This window comes from Mustelus asterias, chromosome 21 (genome assembly GCF_964213995.1).
Source record: "Mustelus asterias chromosome 21, sMusAst1.hap1.1, whole genome shotgun sequence".
In the NCBI taxonomy this organism is placed as follows: Eukaryota; Metazoa; Chordata; class Chondrichthyes; order Carcharhiniformes; family Triakidae; genus Mustelus; species Mustelus asterias.
Window position 1 is genome coordinate 71,809,675 of NC_135821.1, and position 22,464 is coordinate 71,832,138.

Sequence of the window (22,464 nt, forward strand, 5' to 3'; positions counted from 1 at the left end):
AAAAATCAACTCAAACAATTCCCAAGTGGCCTACACGGAACAGCTGGACAATTTATAAAACAGGGGTAGGGCTAACACTTCTAATTATACGAGAGAATGAGTCTGTGTGCGAGGTACACATCACACTTTACTGGATTAGTATCTGTGGTATAACAGCACCTTTACTCATTTTATAAACTGAATACAAATATTTACATATAACCGGGGATATTTATTCATGACAGAATACCAAAAACAATCAGCCAAATGTTGGCTTTTTCATCAAGTATATGTGATACAATGGAATGGCTAAGAGTTTCTACTGGACATGGCCCCAAAACAAAAGAGAATCCACTAAAGCTGTTGCAGTTGACTATTTGTATTGCATTTTGAAAAACAATAGGGTGTATAGATATTCAACCTGTGAAAGCTCATGGGGGGGAAAAAAAATTCTTTTTAAAACACACGCAGACCAGATTGGCCCAGTACTGCTAGAGGTGCTATTTTTACAGTGAGAAGCGTACATGATTGATTAGGCTAGGGGGGAAAAAAAATAAAATTACACCTAACATTGACTTTTATTTGCTTCAACTTTTCTCGGTGTCTATTGCTCTTCACCTACCAGATGAAGTTTAGTTTACAATTTCTAACCCATTCCCAACTGCAGGCTCCATTACTGTGACCAGTTTGCAATATGCCCCCTCAGAAAATTGAAATAGGTTGCTCTGATTGAGACCAGATTCAGCAGAGGTCCTGAGGGAGGCAAATCCACATCAAGCTTTATACTATTAGACCACTTTTCACAGGTCTGTCATATCAAGTAATGATACCTTTATTAAATAATCAAGCTCACGCCATCCGCTTCACAAAGCTCTGACGATGATAAGACATGCTCCCTCTGTTCCAACTGAGCTACCTGTGCACAGAAATTAGAAGTATCTTTTTAAAAATAAATCTGGTATACTGGTCTCAGGCAGACAGACATTTTGCAGAGGAGATGAGGGGAGGTTTTAAGGGCAATTGAATCAATTCTTCACACTCTGCTGCTGTAACAGAATTAGAATCAAGCCCCGACATTGGAAGAACTATTAAAATATTAAAATGTTTCATACAGAACTCTACCAAACACAACAGACACAGCCTTGCAAAAAGCAACTTAAGCCATTCCCTTTGGTTTGATCTTGGAATGATAGCATTGGAAAACCAAAATACAAAAGTGACTGAAGCAAAGGATTTTGAAAAGCTGGAAGACTGAAATCCACGCAAAGGTTTGCGATGTACATGCCTGCATTATATTAGATAAACTATAAACAAAAACAATGATCAACCCAAATCTGTTTGACGGCAGTAAGGATTTTTAGCTTTCAAATCACTGGCCAGGAATCAGTGATCTAATGTTTGCCAATAAAAATTGCATCAGTGTAAAGCCCATCATGATCTAGTGACATTGTGACAGATGCCAAAAGGATGGATGTTCCATTGCCAATAATCCATATTTAACACTGTAAAGCATTAGGTAAATTTAGGACAAAATATGTTAATGAACTTACATCATCATGGTATTGAGCAGGTGGAGAGGAGAGCAGTGGTACTAGGCAAAATTGATAAAAGGGATCATTGTCACATTAGACTCCCCCAAATATAAATTCTAGCCGAGTGACATTGAAAGTCCAAGCCACTTGCACATCATTACAAAACACATCCGATATAGCTTTACAGATTTTGTTGCTTTAAGCTAGCATTTTTTAATAATTCACAGTGCACAAACATATGGAAACAAAAAGGTACATATTACATTATTGTGCACATAAAATAAATAATGTAACCACTTTCTAGGTGTTGGTTGCCATTTCATGAAATTCACCCTCAGTGAACTGGCTGAGAAAATTGTCCATTGACTTCCGTTGGTGCACAGTTCCAATTTCTCCCCAGTGTAGAGAGGTGCAGTGTTTTCCATGCAAGTTCTTTACTTGGCTACCCACCAAATGATAAGGCCCAAAACGACACCAACCACTGCAAGAACTAAAACCAGGATGCACAGTTTCTTCCGGGATTTTTTCTGAAAAATGTAAAAATACAAAAGATGACTTGGGTAAGTTGTGTTCAATGACACAAGGGGTGTTATTGTTGGAAAATGAAGATAATTACATAGGCGTAACTCTGCCTCAAGTGCCCAAGCAGTACTTTCAATTGTACTAGAAAAACATCTTTCCTTTTCTTATATAGCATTGAGATTTCCCTGAAAGAAACTGGTCAATTCACAGAAAGCACTGCGAAAAGTGCAACGTGTAACTTCTGTGTTTTATTTTGGAAAGACACTACTTACTAAACAACAAAACTGATGAAAGCGAATGAACACTCAGAACTGGGAAATGAAGCGAAAGGGACTTAAGGCTTGTGAGTCTCAAGGTAAAAACTTATTCTAAAGCAACACTGCATTAAAAAAAGTGACAACCTTTTGGACAAAGGAGTACATTTACTAGTTCATGTTGGGGGCAGTTATTATCCATGTGACAGAATGATTAGCTGCCTTTTATTTTTATTAGGTACACTGCATCATTTCATTTTAAAATTAACACAAGTGAAGGATCAAGTTCAGTAACACAGAAGATCTTCAATGTTGAAGAGAAGATGCAGGAAGAAAAAACAAAAATGCTGGTCAAGACAAGGTTCAAGTTTTACACAATCTGGTTTTGAGGAACAAGTTAGAGTGCATAATGAATCCCAATTTCAAAAAATGAGAATGCAAGTTTTCCACAATGTGACAATAACTAATGTAGGGAGAGTAACAATACAATTGATTAGGCCACATTTAGAGTACAACTTTGGCAAACCCTATTATTTATAGAGTGAATACTAAAACTGGAAATAATGCCTACAAGATTGAAAACAACACCATGGATTGGAAATTACGAGAGAGACTGGACATACGAAGGCTAGTTCCAAAGGAGAAAAAAAAAATTAAATAGTGCCATTAGCGTAATGAAATACTCCAAGGCTCAAACATTACGACAATCAATCACAACTCAGACTGTACAAAAGGCCAAAATTAGAAAAACATATCTCAGAGGACTGAGGCTGGAGGAGAATACAGAGATAGGGAGAGATGGGCATGGAGGAATTTGAAAATGAGGACGGGAATTTTAAAATCAAGACGCTGTCTGACTAGAAGCCACTGTAGATGAGCAAGAACGGAGGCAATAGGGGAATGGGGTTTGCTGCAAGTGAAGACACAAGCGGCAGAGTTTTGGATGATCTCAAGTTTATGGAAGACCAGCCAGGAAGGTGCGGAATTGTTCAATCTAAAGGTAACAAAAGTGTGAATTAAGGTTTCAGCAGCAAATGAGCTGAGGCAGACAGAATAATGGTTTTAAAACTATTAAAGGTTTTAACATGGGGAATAGGGCAAGACTATTTCCTTGGTTCAAGAGTCAATGATGAGACATCAGAAATGTTGGACAAGAAAGAAACATTTCTCTATGTAGTGGGTTATTAAGGCCATACAATATTTTGCCACAAAAGTGGCTGAAGCGGAGAGTATAGAATCTATTAAACAAAAATTAGAAACATACTCTCCATCTTCCTCTGTTTCAAATAAGTGGGGTAACATGATTAGCATTGAACTATTCTAGCAAAGAGTTGGCATTAACATGATGGATCAAATGGCCTCTTCCTGAACAAATTTCCGATTTAAAAAACTCAGAACAGCAACGAAATTAAATGTTTTACGGGGGTGTAACTGGTGGAAAACTTGCAATTTAAATCATGGTGTAATCCTACCTGATAATAAGCTGCCCTCTGCAACTGGTGAGCTCCTTGTTCAACATGTACTTCTGCGCTCTCCACATTTGCTTCTATGCTATCTGTAGAAGACACAGTAAATGTTTGGCATGAATTAGGAAACAAGGTTTTTTGAGGATCTTTAACAGTGGAAATATGATCTGTTTGAAGACAGGGATAAGAGGCCCCAAAACAAATAAATTAACACCTGATGGTGGACTGTGGATGCAGCCACTGATAAGAATGTGATAATGTGGAGATGCCGGCGTTGGACTGGGGTAAACACAGTAAGAAGTTTAACAACACCAGGTTAAAGTCCAACAGGTTTATTTGGTAGCAAAAGCCACACAAGCTTTCGAAGCTCTAAGCACTCACCTGAAGAAGGGGCTTAGAGCTTCGAAAGCTTGTGTGGCTTTTGCTACCAAATAAACCTGTTGGACTTTAACCTGGTGTTGTTAAACTTCTAAGAATGTGATAGTCAGTTAGATTTGCTAAATGAAAACAACCAGACTTTCATTAGTCTCTTTAAAATATGACAAAGAAAAATCAGAATTCCCACAGAAGGAGGCCATTCACCCTATCACGCCTGTACCAAGAACAATCCCACCGAGGCCCTATCTTTGTAAGCCCACACATCCAACCTGCCAATTCCCCTGACACTAAGGGGCAATTTAGCACGGCCAATCCACCTAACCTGCATATCTTTGGACTGTGGGAGGAAGCTGGAGGAAACCCACGCAGGCATGGAGAAAATGTGCAAACTCCACACAGTCGCCCAAGAGCAGAATTGAACCCAGTTCCCCTGGTGCTGTTTGACAGCAGTGCTAACCCCTGTGCCACCCACATGGCCATAGAAATTACAGCTCAAACGGAAGCCATTTACTGTACTATACTTGCTTCAATTGAAGCCAATAAGACTAAGCTCATTTCCTAGCTCTTTATAAATTGTTCTCTTTGCACAGCTTCCATCACAATGGCTGATTACTTCCTCTTCCTGGGTCAAGGACATGACTGCCATCTTTACACAAGCATGGATTGGAACAAGGAGCCTGCGGTCATTCAGAACGTCACTGGAATTGCACAAAAGATCCACTACACTTTTAAAAACATATATTCGAGTGCCTGGTGATAATGGGTCCATAGTACATTCACAACAACAGTGACTACACTCGCAAAAGTACTTACTTGGCTGCAAGTAAGGAAGCTCAAGGTCATGGAAGGGTCTTCTATGAATGCAAGGGTTTTTTTAAAAACCTAGGCACTAATTGGCAATCACATTCAGAACAGTTGTAGGATGGTTGGTGTGAAAAAATAAAAAGTTACACTTGTGTAATAAGTAATTCTCAGGGTTGGGCCAACCACACTGGTTCTGCAGAATAAGAATCTTTACTCTGTATCCAAGAGTGTGTTAACTTGGCCAATGATGTTAACAGGAGAATTTCAATTTCTAGCACCAACAACTCAACTTCATGAATGCAAAATATTGAACAAAAAAAAAGTACAAGAGAATTAATTTACCAATCATATCCCCTTGATCATGGATCATCATTGCTAAGTCTTTAAAAATCTGGTTGACATCCAAGATGTTGGCCTGGATAAAGAGAATTAAACATTTTGAACACATTGCTTATACTATGCAAGTCACAACAAGAGCTCAACAAAAAAGTGTTTAGATTCATTCTACAGAGACCATTTCCAGTATTGGTGAATTTGCCCATGTATAAAATATCATCCATGCTTGGCACAGGTACAACATTAGGTGTGAGGATAAGACACACGATCAAGTCTAGTGATATTACATAAAGCAACAAATCTCTGCTCGCAGCTTCCCCCTGCCGAAAACTACACAGAAATTCACCTTTAAAGTGGCATTGTGTAGATTCAAATACAAGGATCCCAAAAGACCTGTGCAAGCATAAAGTGATATCGGTAGAAATTAACAGAACTGTCAGTTTGTGTTACACTTACATTCCATATACCCAAAGGACACAGTATTTATACAGATTCAGATGAAAGAATGAAAACCAAACCTCAAGTTGCTGGATTGCTGTCTCTCGCTCCTTGATAAGTTCCAGGTCTTCTTCAGTTATTGCTACCTCCTGGGTTTGAGCTTGTGTCTGACTCCAGTCTTCATTACTAAGAAAATAAAAACGTCAGTCATTGTTCTTTGAAAAAAGTGTTCTTCTTTTATGAATGTGTGTTTACACCATGGTAAGGTATGTCAATACTAAGGAGTAGTCCACTACCTGGCGTCAGCTTATTTGATGTTCTCCATATTTGACATCCAGGTTCGATTCCCGGCTTGGGTCACTGTCTGTGTGGAGTTTGCACCCCCCACCCCCGTGTCTGCGTGGGTTTCCTCCGGATGCTCCGGTTTGCTCCCACATTCCAAAGACGTGCGGGTTAGGTGTACTGGCCATGCTAAATTCCCCCTTAGTGCCAGGGGGACTAGCTACGGTAAATGCATGGGATTATAGGGACAGGGCCTGGGTGGGATTGTGGTTGGTGCAGACTCGATGGGCCGAATGGCGTCCTTCTGCACTGTAGGGATTCTATAATTGCTTGATTCACCCTCAAATTAACCACAGCAGTAAGAATATTTTCCAAACTCAGGTCACCTAATCATAGCACTTATCAGGTTAAAATTTGCACTCAACCCACTAGGAACTAGGGTTGAGACAACCTCAAATATATGTTCATGTCACTGTACCCACAGAGCCAGAAGGAAGTGTCCTTCACCCAATTGGTCAGAGGTGGATTTGCAAGTGGATCCCAGAGTGAAAGTGTCCCATTCTTACTTCAGCACACGACAACTCAAATATTTCAAAGCAAAACATTTTAATGATAAGTGCACATCCTTACCTTTCAAATGATACAAGTGGTTCCTCCTTTTGCGCATCGTCACTGAAGCCACTCTGGAAGCATAAATTTTGGGAACAATAAAGCTACTGTGTTATCTAAACGTGAGTATCAGGGAAGGTCACGACAAAGGGGATAGAGAAGAGACATACATCCAGAAATTGCCCGAGTGTGTCCTGGCAAACGAGCTGTGTTTTCTTCATGTAGTGTCTCACCGCTGCTAGTAAGCAGAGGAGCGGAAAATTGCACCAACATAACCAATCCCCATTAAACGAGTGTGCCTGGCAAATGAAGTACTGCATCCTTTTGCCCATATTACACATTCGGGTTTGTAATCCAGATTACTGCCACTTGCTCAAATACACAGGGTCTTGCGACAAACAGCAAAATGGTAAAATATTAGCTTATTTACAATTTTCCATTGTAAAATTGCGCAACATACGATTACTGATAACTGAAATAAATAAGTTGTAAAAATATAAACTGATTAGATATTTTTCACTGCTGTTCTAGATGGTCATGGATTTTTTTCCTGCAGACATCTAAAAGGGGCCTCAATAGTTAATGACTGCGTACAGTTCTGGTCACCCTATTATAGAAAGGATATTATTAAAGTAGAAAGAGTGCAGAAAAGATTTACTAGGATGCTACCGGGACTTGATGGTTTGAGTTATGAGGCTGGATAGACTGGGACTTTTTTCTCTGGAGCGTAGAAGGCTGAGGGGTGATCTTATCGAGGTCTATAAAATAATGAGGGGCACAGATCAGCTAGATAGTCAATATCTTTTCCCAAGGGTAGGGAAGTCTAAAACTAGAGGGCATAGGTTTAAAGTGAGAGGGGAGAGATACAAAAGGGTCCAGAGAGGCAATTGTTTCACACAAAGGGTGGAGTGTGTCTGGAACAAGCTGCCAGAGGTAGTAGTAGAGGCGGGTACAATTTTGTCTTTTAAAAAGCATTTACACAGTTACATGAGTAAGATGGGCATAGAGGGATATGGGCCAAATGAGGGCAATTGGGACTAGCTTAGGGGTTTAAAAAAAGGGTGGCATGGACAAGTTGGGCTGAAGGGCCTGTTTCCATGCTGTAAACCTCTGACTCTATAGTAGTTCCTTAACAATCCTTGTCACACTTTCAGCCACTGCCCCATCCCAAACTTAGAAATTAAGGCTATTCACAAAATGACTCCATTGTGCCGGGAGAGATTATACTACAGGTTTTTGGGTGTGCAAAAGGCATGGGTGGGGAGAGGAACTGGAGAACGAGAGATAGTGTGACTAACAGTAGCTCATCTCAACAGTTCACGAGTTCAACACAGGCCTAAGCCCAATTATGGAATGAAATCAGTAACCATATTGTTGAAATGGTTCAGCAGGTAAAAGTCAAAGCATTTAAAACAGTGGCAGCAATGTAGACCATCTACAACTCAACAAGGCTCCTTCAACAGCACCGTCCAAAGCTGTGTCCTCGGTCTAGGAGGGACAAGGGCAGCAGATGTATGTGAACACCACCAGCTGCAGGTTCTGCTCTAAACCACTCACCACCCCGACATATGTCACCATTCCTTCACTAATGTTAACGGGGTCTGAATCCTGGAAATCCCTCCCTAAAAGCACTGTGTTCCCACACGAGATGGACTGCAGCAGTTCAAGCCACCATCACCTTGCCAAGGACAATTAGGGATGGGCAACAAATGCTGGCCTCGTCAATGATCTCCCATGAAAGAAAAAAATGAAACGTCAGTTCTCATCTCCACCCACCAAGATTGACTTCTACTCAGAATTATAATTCATGCTATATACCAGTGGATGTACTTGCTTTTGCACCAAATTATTTGAGTCACATTTGAGCTCTTAGGTTAGAGTTGTGCAAAATTTAACAGCACTACTCCTGATTTTGAAAGTAATAATACTGGTTTAAATTTTTGAGGTTATGTCCTGTATGCATCCGGCTCATCCCCAAATTTGATCACTCCACTATTGCCAGCTGTACCTTCAGCTCTTTCGGCTGTGAACCTCGGAATTCACTCCCAAACTTCTCCACCTCTCTTGCTGCCTTTATGATGCTCCTTAAAACTCACCTCTTTGATCCAGCTTTTGATCACTTGTCCCAATATCTCCTTACGTGACAACGCAAAAACTGGCTCGAAAGCCCAAGGAACTTCACAGGAGTGGTTTATAAATTTAACTTGTCCTTATACAGGGAGATTCACATGAGCAGAAAGTGAGATTGTCGGTCCACTATATTAAGTTAGATGGCATGGACCATTTTCACTTACTGAGAGGCGTGACGCTGCTCTTGCTCTCGCTACAGACTCTCTCTCTTTTTCTGCAGCTTTCCGCTGTGCTGCCTGGAAGTTGTTCAGAGCGGCAGAAAATTCATTCATGAGACGCTCCTTCTGCATTCGCTGCTGACGCTAAAGTTGCAAAAGAAAAATTACTCTTTAGAATTTTATAAAATGTGCAAGATGTTTTACATACCAACCCGCGACAGAGCAAAAGCAAAACAGTGGATTTAAAAGCTTTGAAACCCATTCCATTTAACATCACAGAATCTTAGAATTAGTGTGGAATAGGAAGTTTATAGTGTTTACACCACCTCTCCAAATGAGCAATTCGCCTGGTACCATTAACCCACCTTCTCCCCATAACCCTGCACATTCTTCCTCTTCAGATAATTTTGTTTTAAGTGTTTTAATTGAACCTGCCCCCACCACACAATGCATTTCAAACCCTTGCCACTTGCTGTGTAAAAAGTTTCTCCCCGCTCGCTCACTTCTTTTACTAATGACTTTAAAACTGTGCCCTCACTTGCAACCCTTTCAAGTAGGGACAGCTTCTCCCTATCTACTGCCCAGACCTCCTTCCCTCCCCCCCGCCCCCATCCCCCCCTTCAAGGTTTTCAATATCTCTTAGCAAATTTTCCCTCAGCCTATTGATTTGCTCTACAATTATTTTGAAATGTAATTCTAGATGGAAGACTTCAACTTCCCAAAATATTGTATGAATTTTCACATATTCCACACGTTCTATTTAAAAACAGCTGAAGATGGGTGTGCTGCCAACATGCAACGATGCTTCAAGTTGGTCAGGTAATTTCTTCATACAGGAACTGCCTACACAGCTACCTATTGAGATCATCCTGGCCAAGCCTACAGTGCTGAGTGGCCAATTATGTAAAAACATGGCTGATTATCAGCCTATACAAGCATTGTGTGCAGAGATGAGAGGTATTGGGAAAGATTGAACAGCAAGGGTTTATTTTCTTGAAGCAAGTGACTCAAGAGAAGTCTTTAAAATTATGAAAGGTTTGGACGGTTTATAGAGGGAATATTTCCACTTATGGGAGAATCCAAATTAGGGGCCTTGAAGATATAAAGTTTATTTATTAGTGTCACAAGTAGACTTACATTAACACTGCAATGAAGTTACTGTGAAAATCCCCTAGTCGCCACACACCCACGCCTGTTCAGGTACACAGAAGGAGAATTTAGTATGGACAATGCACTTAACCAGCATGTCTTTCAGACCGTGGGAAGAAACCAGAACACGCGGAGGAAACCCACGCAGACACGGGGAGAATGTGCAAGCTCCACACAGATAGTGACCCAAGCCAGGAATTGAACCTGGGTCTCTGGTGCTGTGAGGCAGTAGGGCTAACCACTGTGCTGCCCCTTAGGGAAATTAGGATTTTTAAAAAAACTCACGAATTAAGGATGTGGAACTTGCTACCACGGAAAGCTGAGGGAAACGGATCGGATGCTTTCAAAAGGAAACTAGATGAGTGCATGAGAAAAAGGGAACTGAAAGCTATGCTGGAAGGCAAAGTAGACAGAATGAGGGGAAACAGATGTGGAGTATAAATCCTGGCAGTGTCTGGGCCAATTGGTCTGTTTCTATACTGTATATTTCACGTCAGGGTCAGTGGTGGAACGTCATTAACCCAGAGCCCCTTATTGATCAATGCGTTTAGGCTTTTACAACTTGAATATTTTAGAGAAATTTGCTCACCCCTTCAATATTGCAGAAAATTAAAATGCAAGAGGTATTAGTCACAACATATAAAACACTGCTTTGGTCAAATATTTGGATGTAAAGCAGGATGAGAGAATTTTTAAAAAATCGCTAATGGGATATGGGTGGCCTGGGCCAGCATTTATTCCAACTGATTGCCCTCAAGAAGGTGGTGAGCTCATTTCTTGAACCACTACAGAAAAGTGGTGCAGATACATCCTAACGGCACTGTAGGTGTAAGTCCCAGGATTTTGACCCAGTGACAGTGGAGGAACTGTGATATATTTCCAACTCAGGATGGAGTGTAGCTTAGGGGGGGATCTTCCAGGTGGTAGTGTTCCATGTATCTGCTGCCCCCATCCTTCTAGATGGCAGTAGTCATGAGTTTGGTAGGTGTTGCCAAAGGAACCTTGGCAAGTTCCTGTAGTTCATGTTGTAGACGGAACACACTGCTGTCACTGTGCACCGGGGGTGGAGAGAGAGAATTCATTGCAGTGTTACTGTGACATTAATAAATAAACTTAAACTTGTGGATGGTTTACCAAAGTGGGCTTTGCCCTGGATGATGTCAAGCTTCTGGAGTGTTGTTGGAGCTGCACTCATCCTGGTAAGAAAGTATTCTATCACACTCCTGACTTGCGTGTAGATGGACAGCCTTTGAGAGTCAGGTGGGGAGGTTATTTTGCCACAGGACTCTGAGCCAATGACCTGCTCTTGTCACCACAGTATTTATATGGCTAGTCCAGTTCAGTTTTTGATCAACGGTTATCAACACCACCCCCCCCCGCCCCCACCAGAATGTTGATAGTGGGAGGCTTGGTGATGGTAATGTCAGGGGAAGATGGTTTGATACTCATGTTGGAGATGGTCATTGTCTGGCACAAATAGCCTTCAGCTATTTCTTGATCATGTGGAGTGAATAGAGTTGGCTAGAGAATGATATCGGTGATGCTGGAGACTTCTGGAGGCAAAGATGGATCATCCACTCAGCACTTCTGGCTGAAAATGGCTGCAAATGCTTCAGCCTTTTCTTTTGCACTGATGTGCTGGGCTCCCCTATCTTTGAGGATGGGGATAATTGTGGAGCCTCATCTCCCTCCAGCGAGTTCTTAATTGTCCAACACTATTCAAGGCAACACGTGGCAGGACTGCAGAGCTTAGATTTTATCAGTTGATTATTGAATTGCTTAGTTCTGCCCATCGCATGCTGCTTACGCTGTTTGGCATACGAGTGGTCCTGTGTTGTAGCTTCATCAAGTTGACACTTCATTTTTAGGTATGCCTGGTATTGCACCTGGCATGCCCTCCTGCACTCTTCATCAGACCAGAGTTGATCTGCTGGCCCAGTGGTAATGGCAGAGTAGGGGATATGCCAGGCCATGAGGTTACAGATTGCAGTTAAGTACAATTCTGCTGCTGCTGATGGTCCACAGCACATCATGGTTGCCCATTCTCGAGTTGCTGTTCAAAATCTATCTATGCTATTTAGTACGGTGGTAGTACCATGCAACACGCAAAACATGTGGAGACAGGTTTGACAGCCTGGAGCATTACATCATCACTAATGGCATAGGATTGTTAGCCATTGACAAGGGGTTTAAAGGCTTATATAGTATTTCAAGCAATTTTTAAACAGATGTGTCAAAATACTTAAATATATATAAAAAATATACAAATGCTAAGCTTTGCATGCAAATAAATCTGTTCAGAAGAATAACACATCAATAATGCAAATTGGCTTCAAACCCCTCATATTGCTCCTCAGTTTATTATGATGCATTTTATTCCTGCATCCTCTACAGTTTTGGGCTAAGAGAAGAACAGTTAATTCATGCCAGTTACTGGCTGGTCTGTGCCAACTAGTAACAAGATGGTGACTCCCGTCCATTTTAGATTGCCAAAGCAATAGGAGTAGGCACCATCATTTCTTTGTGCCTGGATTGGATTCCAATTCAGGGGATGGGTCATCTTCTGTACAACTAAACTCACCTGTTCATTGTACGCTAAAGACAGAGATCCAAGTTCTTTCAGGTGTTTATTGGTTTCCTTGGCGAGTTGGTTTGTGTAGTTCTGCAGCTGTTGCCTATAAAAGACAAACATTTAACTTAATAGAAATGAAAAAAAATCACATTTGCAGATTAATGGCAATTAGATCTTTTCTAAAATGTTGGTACTTTGATCAGAAATACTAGTACAGAAAGGGCATTGTTTTACAGTAGTGTAATTGGACAATTTTTTTAAAAATCAGCTACTTGAAAATCAGTATTGTTCCTTTATATCCTATTCCCACTAAACTGCTGACTAATCCAATTTTAGATGACAGAATTGGTACAGCAAGGAGGAGGCCCCCAAGAATTCTATATACTGCTCATTCTTCTAAACTCCAGTGAGAATAGGCCCAATCAATTCAACCTCTCCAATCAATTCAACCTCTCCTCATAAGAAAATCCTTCCATAACCAGGATCAACCTAGTGAACCTTCTCTGAACTGTCATCTATGCCAGTATATCTTTCCTTAAATAAAGGGGCCCACAACTGTTCACAATCATCCATGTGTAGTCCAACTAGTGCTTTGTATTGTTTTAGCATGACTTCCCTATTTTTATATCCATTCCCTATGAAATATATTAATTTGCCTTCCGTATTACGTGAACTTACTCTGTCCATCCCCCTCATGATTTTAACCGTTTCTGTCAAATTTCCTCTTAGCCTTCTTCTCTCCAAGGAGAACAGTCCCAACCTCTCCAATCTATTCTCATAAAGTTCCTGATCTCTGGAACATTCTTGGAAACCTTTTCTGCACTCATCATCCTTCCTGTAGAACTGTAAACAGTATGGAGCTGAAGTCTAATTAGTGTCTCGCACAAGTTCACCATAACCTCCTTGCTATTGTACTCTCATGCCCCTGTTAAAGCCCAGAATACTGTATGCTTTAACTGCTCTCTCCACCTCTCCTGCCATCTTCAATGATCTATGCATGTATACACAGGTCTGTCTGCTCCTACACCCCCTGAAGAATTTTATCCCTTATTTTATATTGTCTCTCCATGTTCTCCCTACCAAAATCCATCACCTCATATTTCTGCATGTTGAACTTCATCTACCACCGACCTGCCCTCCAATTTGCCAGTTAACCATGAGACTTACAAAGAAGCATCAGCAGTCCAAGAAATCCAAATACGCTAAAGAATGACAAACCAAACCTTGGCACAAAGTTTCAATGTTACACATGCTCAGTTATTCCAAAATCACCAGAGAATTTCCCATGATATCAACGCCCAAATCTCTAAGTCAGGATAAGTGGAAGAGAGTAGTTCAAAAGGAATGAACTATCAGAAACTGGATTGTCAGCTTCAAGCTTTGAGGGAAGATAAATAAGAGTTACTTTCAAAAAAGTTCTGCTTTCGCCCGATTCACTTAAAAGCAATTGGAGATTGGATTCTCAAACATTGATGGAACAAAGAGCTTCTACAAATACATAAAGGGCAAAAGAGTAACAAGGGAGAGAGTAGGGACTCTTAAGGATCAACAAGGTAATCTATGTGCGGATCCACAAGAGATGGGCGAGATCCCAAATGAATATTTCTCATCAGTATTTTGAGAGACAGGATCTACAGACATTTAGAGATGCAAGGACTGATTAGGGACAGTCAGCATGGCTTTGAGAGTGGAAAATCATGTCTCACAAATTTAATTGAGTTCTTTGAAGGGGTAACCAAGAAGGTAGATGAAGGCAGTGCAGTTGATGTTGTCTACATGGACTTTAGCAAGGCCTTTGACAAGGTACCGCATGGTAGGTTGTTGCATAAAGTTAAATCTCACAGGATCCAGGGCAAGATATCTAAATGGATAAAAAATTGGCTTCTTGACAGAAGCCAGAGGTGGTTGTAGAGAGTTGTTTTTCAAATAATTGGAGGCCTGTGACCAGCAGTGTGCCTCAGGGATCAGTGCTGGGCCTACTGTTATTTGTCATTTATATTAATGATTTGGATGAGAATATGGGCATGGTTAGTAAGTTTGCAGATGAAAGCAAGATAGGTGGCATAGTGGACAGTGAAGAAAGTTATCTCCAATTGCAAAGGGATCTTGATCAATTGGGCCAGTGGGCTGACGAATGGCAGATGGAGTTTAATTTAGACAAATGCGAGGTGATGTATTTTGGTAGATTGAACCAGGGCAGGACTTACTCAGTTAATGGTAGGGCGTTGGGGAGAGTTACAGAACAAAGAGATCTAGGGGTACATGTTCAAAGCTCCTTGAAAGTGGAGTCACAGGTGGACAGAGTGGTGAAGAAGGCATTCGGCATGCTTGGTTTCATCGGTCAGAACATTGAATACAGGAGTTGGGACGTCTTGTTAAAGTTGTGCAAGATATTGGTAAGGCCACACTTGGAATACTGTGTGCAATTCTGGTCACCCCATTTATAGAAAGGATATTATTAAACTAGAAAGAGTGCAGAAAATATTTACTAGGATGCTACCGGGACTTGATGGATTGAGTTATAAGGAGAGGTTGAATAGAGTGGGACTTTTTTCTCTGGAGCGTAGGAGGCTGTGGGGTGACTTTATAGAGGTCTATAAAATAATGAGGGGCATAGACAAGGTAGATAGTCAATATCTTTTCCCAAAACTAGAGGGCATAGGTTTAAGGTGAGAGGGGAGAGATACAAAAGGGTCCAGAGAGGCAATTTTTTCCACAGGTGGCGGCGAATGTCTGGAACAAGCTGCCAGAGGTAGTAGTAGAGGCGGGTACACTCTTCTCTTTTAAAAAGCATTTAGATAGTTACATGGGTACGATGGATATAGAGGGATATGGGCCAAATGCGGGCAATTGGGATTAGCCTAGGGGTTTTAAAAAAAGGGTAGCATGGACAAGTTGGGCCAAAGGGCCTGTTTCCACACTGTAAACCTCTATGACTCTAATTATGCTTTGCAAAGATCTTATCTGTAAAACGCTTGGGTGGCAAATGAAATACAAGATCTCAGTGTGGAATACAGCATCCAAAATGCCCCAAATTTCTCAAAATACCATTAAAACACACCCAACTGCAAGAATTGGCAACAATAACATTAGTCAGATTAACTAACTACATATATTTATTGCCAAGTAAGAGATAACAAGCTTGCTCACCCACCCCAGATGGCTGCGCATGCAAGTTTTCAATCCTCAATTTAAACCCAGGCCCTATGGCTCAATAAAATGTTCATCTTCATTCTTTCATTTAAGCTGGTTACTACTTTCGCAGAACAGATGCTCTGACTTGAGAAATAAATGCCACGAGTGCAATATCTACTCAGCAAATGATCCTTGAACCTAGATCAATGGAATTATTGATAGATTTGTGATTTAGCTATGCTCATGGGTGTACTATAAACAGGCATTAGAAATGCATGATCTGAGCGCAGGCACATAATCTGACTTTAGGTCTCAATATTTTGAGAAGTTATAGTACAATCATACACAACTCAATTGTACATAAAGATGAATAGACTTACAGCCTGTCCTGAAGTTCACTTGTATCTTGTTGGGTTCCTAGTTGTTGCACTATTGTATTTATCTGTGCAGCTGTAGGCAATAACAGATTTAAACAATTACAGAACATTCCTGAGGCATTAAAACCTCTAATCAATGCAACAGTGCATTTAAATGATTTTGTCCAGCATAACCAGTGCTGAATTAAACAGCAACAGAACAATCTAATTTTATCCACTTAACTGTTTACTAAAAGAAAAGGGGTACAGTTATTGCCCAGGTTTTTACTGTTACATCCTAATAAGGGCAGCATTTGCATCAGTGTCAAATGTAAGCTAAGATTATAGAATTAGTCATTCTAATTTAGAATTTATAATTCTAGGTTTTGAATTATGAAGTAAACACCATGAGAACAGTACAGCAAGCTCATGGAGCTTGGTATCACAAATGCTGGGGGGGGGATGGTGGTGGAAGGGACACTGACAGCTTGTTCCACAGCTTCTCCCATTGGAAGATCCTAGAACTACTTTGTTACAGGCAAATTTAAATGGAGAATTGCCAAGTGAAAATGTTAAATGAACTAAATTGCAACAGGGAAGTGTACAATAACTAAATACAGAAGATACGCCACGAAATATGAATCATGCTCTATTTCTCGATTTAATAGTCTGATCAGAAAAGGGAGCAGTTCTCAATTTTTAACTCAAGTTTTAAGTTTCTCCAATTTGAACATTATTAAAAAGAGCTGAACCTATCATGCACAGCGTTAACATTTTGTTAAACCTTTAAACGAGATTTGCAGATCTCCCGGACATTACCGTTGGCAGGTAGAAGGACGTGGCGTTTTATAAGCACAGAAGCAGGACAGTGTAATGCATAATGTATTACTCAGGTAGGGTGTACTTGGTGTCTCTAGTATCACAAAATGTAAATGAGGTAAATTATTATGAGGCAGGTTCCTGAGTCTATTAAAGTTTAGACCGACTTCATTTGGAAAAGAAATTAACAGTACTTCTGGATTTTTATTGGTGGCAAAGTTTTCCTGCATTACAAATCAGATTGATGCTTCTGTGACACATATTTACATGTATGGCACTACAACAGGTGAGTTTGATCCACCTTGAAACTAGGTAGCGGCTCAGGAGTGCCTTTTGTGTTTCTGTTTTTCATTTCCTTCTCTTCCAAAATCAAGACAGACCACAGTCTTGTGTGCTAGACAAAGATTTTTTTTTAAAAACAGGGGATAAGTCAATATTAGCCCTTCCTGTTTCTCTTTTCCAAGATAAACTTAAAAGGTGGTTAATCCATTAATACAAACTATACAGTATGACTGGCTTAAGTAATTAGGTAGGCAGCACGGGGCACAGTGGTGAGCACTGCTGCCTCACAGCGCCAGGGATCCAGGTTCAATTCCGGCCTCAGGTCACAGTGTGTGGAGTTTGCACATTCTCCCCGTGTCTGCGTGGGTTTCCTCCGGGTGCTCCGGTTTTCTCCCACAGTCCAAAGATGTGCAGGTTAGGTTGATTGGCCATGCTAAATTGACCCTAGTGTCAGGGGGATTAGCAGGGTAAATGTGGGGTTACAGGAATAGGGCCTGAGTGGGATTGTGGTCACTGCAGACTCGATGGGCCGAATGGCCGCCTCCTGAACTGCAGGGACTGTATGATTATGGACTCATTTTGACTTGGGAGGGGCAATATAGCACAATCTTTAATTAAAGATTCAGTCTGTTTCAGGGGTGTCATTAGGGTCGTTGGTTCATCAGCTCCAGTCTGTAGGAAGCCTATTTCCACACGTTCAGACAGCTCAAAGCAAGAACAATTATATTGCTACGCTTCAATGAAGAAACTAAACTGGAGTCTTCTTTACTCAAGTATCTGTGGGATTAGAAGGGGCACAGCACATTTTGTTCTTATTTTACTGCTTTCCCACATACCAATGACATATGTTAGAATCTATTTTCCCCCCTCTGGCTTCCATTTTCTTTGGGAAGCTTTCTCCTGTCGACAGCCAGGACTCAATACAATTTAAAACCTAAACATGAGCTGCTGAATGTGTCAGAGTCCAACGCGAGTTATGTGGGATGACAATGAATTATTTACAGGAGAATATTACAATCTTTTGTGATAAGCTTTAATTAGATCATTCATTTTCTGCAGTGGTTTCCATATTGTTAATACATACAATTCATATCTTTAAAACTTACTGCTAACTTGATTGGATAGCTTAGATAATAAGAGGCACCAATAAAATCCAAATTAACACGATACTTGGTTTACTTCAATTTACAATTGTTACTTCATAAATGTTGGCTGCTGGAAACAGATTCAACAGTCACTTTCTAAAGGGAATTGGATAGATACCAAAATGGAGAGATTGTCAGGGTAAGAGGGAAAGAGTGCAGGGGAATGGAACAAAATGGATGGCTCTATCGAAAAACCAGCAGATATGACTGGCTGAATGGCCTCGTGTGCTGTATGACTATAATAAGCTGTCAAGTCATAGGAAGACTTAGCCAAGTATGCACAAGTTTCCACAGATACTTTCTCTCTCCAAACAGCAGGCTAATCATCAAATCCCCCAAGAGGCTCAGACCAATGAAACCTGCCCACGGAGAATAACTAACAATTACATATCAATCAAGGCCGCATATTTTACTGGGTTTTGGCCTTTGAACTAACGTGCAATTGTTACTTGTGCTTTCAAACTCCATTGAAAGAGTTTATGAATGGGATATGTTGTACACTGACCTTGCCTCTAGAGTACAGTGTAATGGAATTTAAAGAGGACAACCAAAGCCCGAGTTTCATAGCTGTCAACATTCCAGCCCCAAAAAACTGAGGCAGTAATTCAGAAATAACTTAAGACCCATAACATATTGCCCATTATGGCTCCCATATACACACACACACACAGAAAATACATCTTCCCTCAACACTTGCCAAGTTATTAAAACATGGCACTAATTTTCCTTTGCTTTTCTGAAGGAATGTTACAATGCCTTACATAATACAAACGCAGCAGAATCGACTTCAACTTACTATTCCGAGAGATCTTCTGGATGTTGGTGCTGCATGTTTGAATGAGTGTGTTGAAGTCCTGGGGATGAGAGTGGTAGGTCAAACGACTATCTTCAATTTGCCCATAAGACATGGCTGCGCAAGAGGTCAGCGCTGACCCAATATGAGCAGCAGAGAAGAGTCAGAAATGTCAGCACCTCCTGCAAACCTATGAGGATAAAGTTAGAGGAAATATTCAGAACTTGATACACAAAAGTTAAAAAAAAACTTGGCAAGAAAAAAATCGGTTAAACGCAAAGCGCAGCTTTGTCACTACAAGAACATAAACAGGAGTAAGAAATTTCTCTCACCACAGTCCTAAATGGCAAGCCATTATTCTGGGACTGCAACCCTTTAATTCCCGATGGGTGTTATGCTGCTTAGCTGGGGAGGGGTGTGTGGCAGGGTGAGGTTACATTATAAAGGCATCATGGAACCAAAGGTTCTGTGAGTGATAATATTTAAAGACAAAACATTGATCTAGAGTGTTTATCATCTTCGATTCATTTTTGGTTCCATGACGTCTTTGTAATTTCATCTCCACACCCTCCAACCTATCCCTCACCCTTTGTTCCACCTGCTACTCCCAACTTTTTCCAATAGTACCAAACCCATCAGAATCCTATCTTTGGGATGGGGCTCGAAACGTTAATCATTTCTTTCTCCACGGATCATAGAATCCCTACAATGCAGGAGGCCATTCAGCCCATCAAGTTTACACTGACTATCTGACAGAATATCTTACCCAGGCCCTCTCCCCCACAACATCACACATTTTACGACAGTTAATCTAGACATCTCTGGACACTAAGGGGCAATTTAGAATGACCTATCCACGTAATCTGCACATCTTTGGACTGTGGGAGGAAACTGGAGCACCCAGAGGAAACCCATACAGACAGAACGTGTGTGGAATTTGCACAGACACCCAAGGCCAGAATCAAACGTGGGTCCCTGGCGCCATGAGGCAGCAGTGCTAACTATGCCACCTCTGCTGCCAGACCAGAGATTGTCCAGTTTTTATTCCAGATTTCCAGCATCCACAGTATTTAGTTATCACTGAATTCCAGGTATGGTCTCAAGAAGAACTGACCTAACTGTAGTAAGATATATCCCTCACCCACCATCTTCAAGAAGGAAAACAGTGGTATTTTTCCAACCTATTACTGTAGCAACATCTGGTAAATCAACGTAAAATCTTGTTACAACAGATTGTGTTGTTAAATTCCACAACCCAAGAGTGACCCTTCAGCTCACTGCACTTGTGGTCTTAGTTGAAAGTGTGGCCATCCTTACTGAAGTCCTATCAAGTTTTGAACAAGAATCTTTAGTCTTATTTTTCAGGTCAGCTGGGATAAAGACAGAAGTGCCGATCCCTAGGGTGCAATATTGTTCTGCTGCCTTCGTACCAGATGATGATTCACCAAGACTGTGGAATTCAATGACAGTCACTTACTTAGGTAGCAAGCTTCACTAATTGGGACAGCTTTTCTGATTGCCATTGATGCAGTGAGCGCTGGAATGAACACAATATAAAGTATGACTCTTCACCATGACTCCGAAACATGGGTACACAAAGAACATAAGCAAATTGATGGATCTAGTTCTAGATCACTTTCCACATCAAAGATCAAGACTCAGCACAAAATTGCAGGAAGTCTGACTAATCAATGGCAGCTGCCTGGCTAGCTGATTGGTAATATCTCCTCTGGTTTTGTCATCGAGCATCACCTAGAGTCTGACATTGCCAGAGTATTCATCACCAACAAGGAAGAGACTTTGAGGCAGGCCCAGAACAAGATGGGATGGTAACACAAGACCCATTCTGATAAGCAGCATTTATGACCAATGAGGTATGCAAAGGCACTAAACAATTCAAAGTAACCGCAGATAATCCCAAAGATGACAACTTGAGCCAGATCCCAGTAACTATCCAAATACAGTACCACTTAACAGGGAAATTGAAGCATCAACAGTATTCTATACTATCATGTGTCCTTGGATATACTGCGCAAACTAAAAGCTCAGACAAGACTGAAATTGACTTAACGAGCCCACATCCTTGTTTTCAAGTTAACTTGATGTGGAGATGCCGGCGTTGGACTGCAACACCAGGAAAGAGCCAAATTTTCAGGGTCGTGGGGATAGGGCGGAGGGGAGGACCTTGGTGGGATGCTCGGTTGGAGTGTCAATGGAGACTCAATGGGCCGGATGGCACCTCTCTGCACTGGAGGGATTCTATGGTTCTAAGACAACAGGCTCTGGTTTTGGTCTACATGAATGACAAATCTCAATGTGTCAGTTTGTCGCACTCTGTTCTTAAATAACACTTTCATCTGTGTGTTAAAAGGCTGTGGGTTCAAAGTCCACTTCGGGACTGGAACAAATCCTCCAAGCTGATACCACAGTGTAATATTGATGAAGCACTTCGTTAGCAGCTGAAGGCCTGATGCCATTCGAAAGCAAAGATTCCCATTGTACTTAACTGAAGAGTAGAGTTTCCCCTCAGGTCATGGTCAACATTTTATCCAAATCCCTGTGAAAAAAACTGTTCATTTCTCTGCTGCCAACAAGCTGGCAGCTACAATAGACATCATTTAAAACAAAATTCAGACCTATCATCAGGTCATATTCCTGTACTGCTTGTACAAGAATCCCAGGAAGTATTCAGGCTAAATGTGGTATTTTTCATCCAGATTTTGCAGTGGTAATAACGGTGAGACTGTCAATTCAATTCACTCAAAATTGACAACAACTTTGGGGTCTGTACGTGTCTTGAATAACACCAAAATTCAGAAATCACTGCCAGTGACTAACACTTCTCCAGACAGAGGCACCCCAGACAATGGGAAATAAATTGAATTAATCAGAACTTCCGCTTTTATGCTTTAGTCTCAGTTTTAAATTGCTCACCAGCTACAGTTAAAAGTTTATTTATTAGTCACAAGGCTCACATCAACATTGCAATGAAATTACTGTGAAATTCCCCTAGTCGCCACACTCCGACACCTGTTTGGGTCAATGCACCTAACCAGCACGTCTTTCATGGAACCCATGCAGACACGGGGAGAATGTACAAACTCCACATAGACAGTGACCCCAAGCCGGGAATCGAACCTGGGTCCCTGGTGCTGAGAGGCAGCAGTGCTAACCACTGTGCCACCCAGAAGCTAAATTAGAGGAGTTGTGGAGTGTCAAATTTTCCCAAAAATGATAATAATTCCTACGTTTAAAATATTTCTAAAGTTGCATTTTGGCTTCAATCTTAATCCAATCGTTTATTTCAAAATTTAAAACGATATAA

At 41.0% G+C, this 22,464-nt stretch overlaps 1 protein-coding gene across 2 annotated transcripts in view; it reads right to left on the bottom strand.

Annotated features, from left to right (window-relative positions):
• Positions 1-342: 342 nt before the first annotated feature.
• Positions 343-22,464, bottom strand: part of stx12 (syntaxin 12) — a 28,002-nt gene continuing 5,880 nt past the window's right edge. For both annotated transcript variants that reach the window (XM_078238223.1, XM_078238224.1), the window contains exons 2-10: positions 19,143-19,329; positions 16,125-16,194; positions 12,619-12,712; positions 8,895-9,032; positions 6,622-6,674; positions 5,790-5,895; positions 5,278-5,350; positions 3,760-3,842; positions 343-2,038 (exon numbers count right to left, since the gene is read on the bottom strand). In XM_078238223.1, the coding sequence (XP_078094349.1) occupies positions 1,946-2,038; positions 3,760-3,842; positions 5,278-5,350; positions 5,790-5,895; positions 6,622-6,674; positions 8,895-9,032; positions 12,619-12,712; positions 16,125-16,194; positions 19,143-19,254 (822 nt within the window). In that variant the 5' untranslated portion in view covers positions 19,255-19,329 and the 3' untranslated portion in view covers positions 343-1,945. The remainder of the gene's footprint in view (positions 2,039-3,759; positions 3,843-5,277; positions 5,351-5,789; positions 5,896-6,621; positions 6,675-8,894; positions 9,033-12,618; positions 12,713-16,124; positions 16,195-19,142; positions 19,330-22,464) is intronic.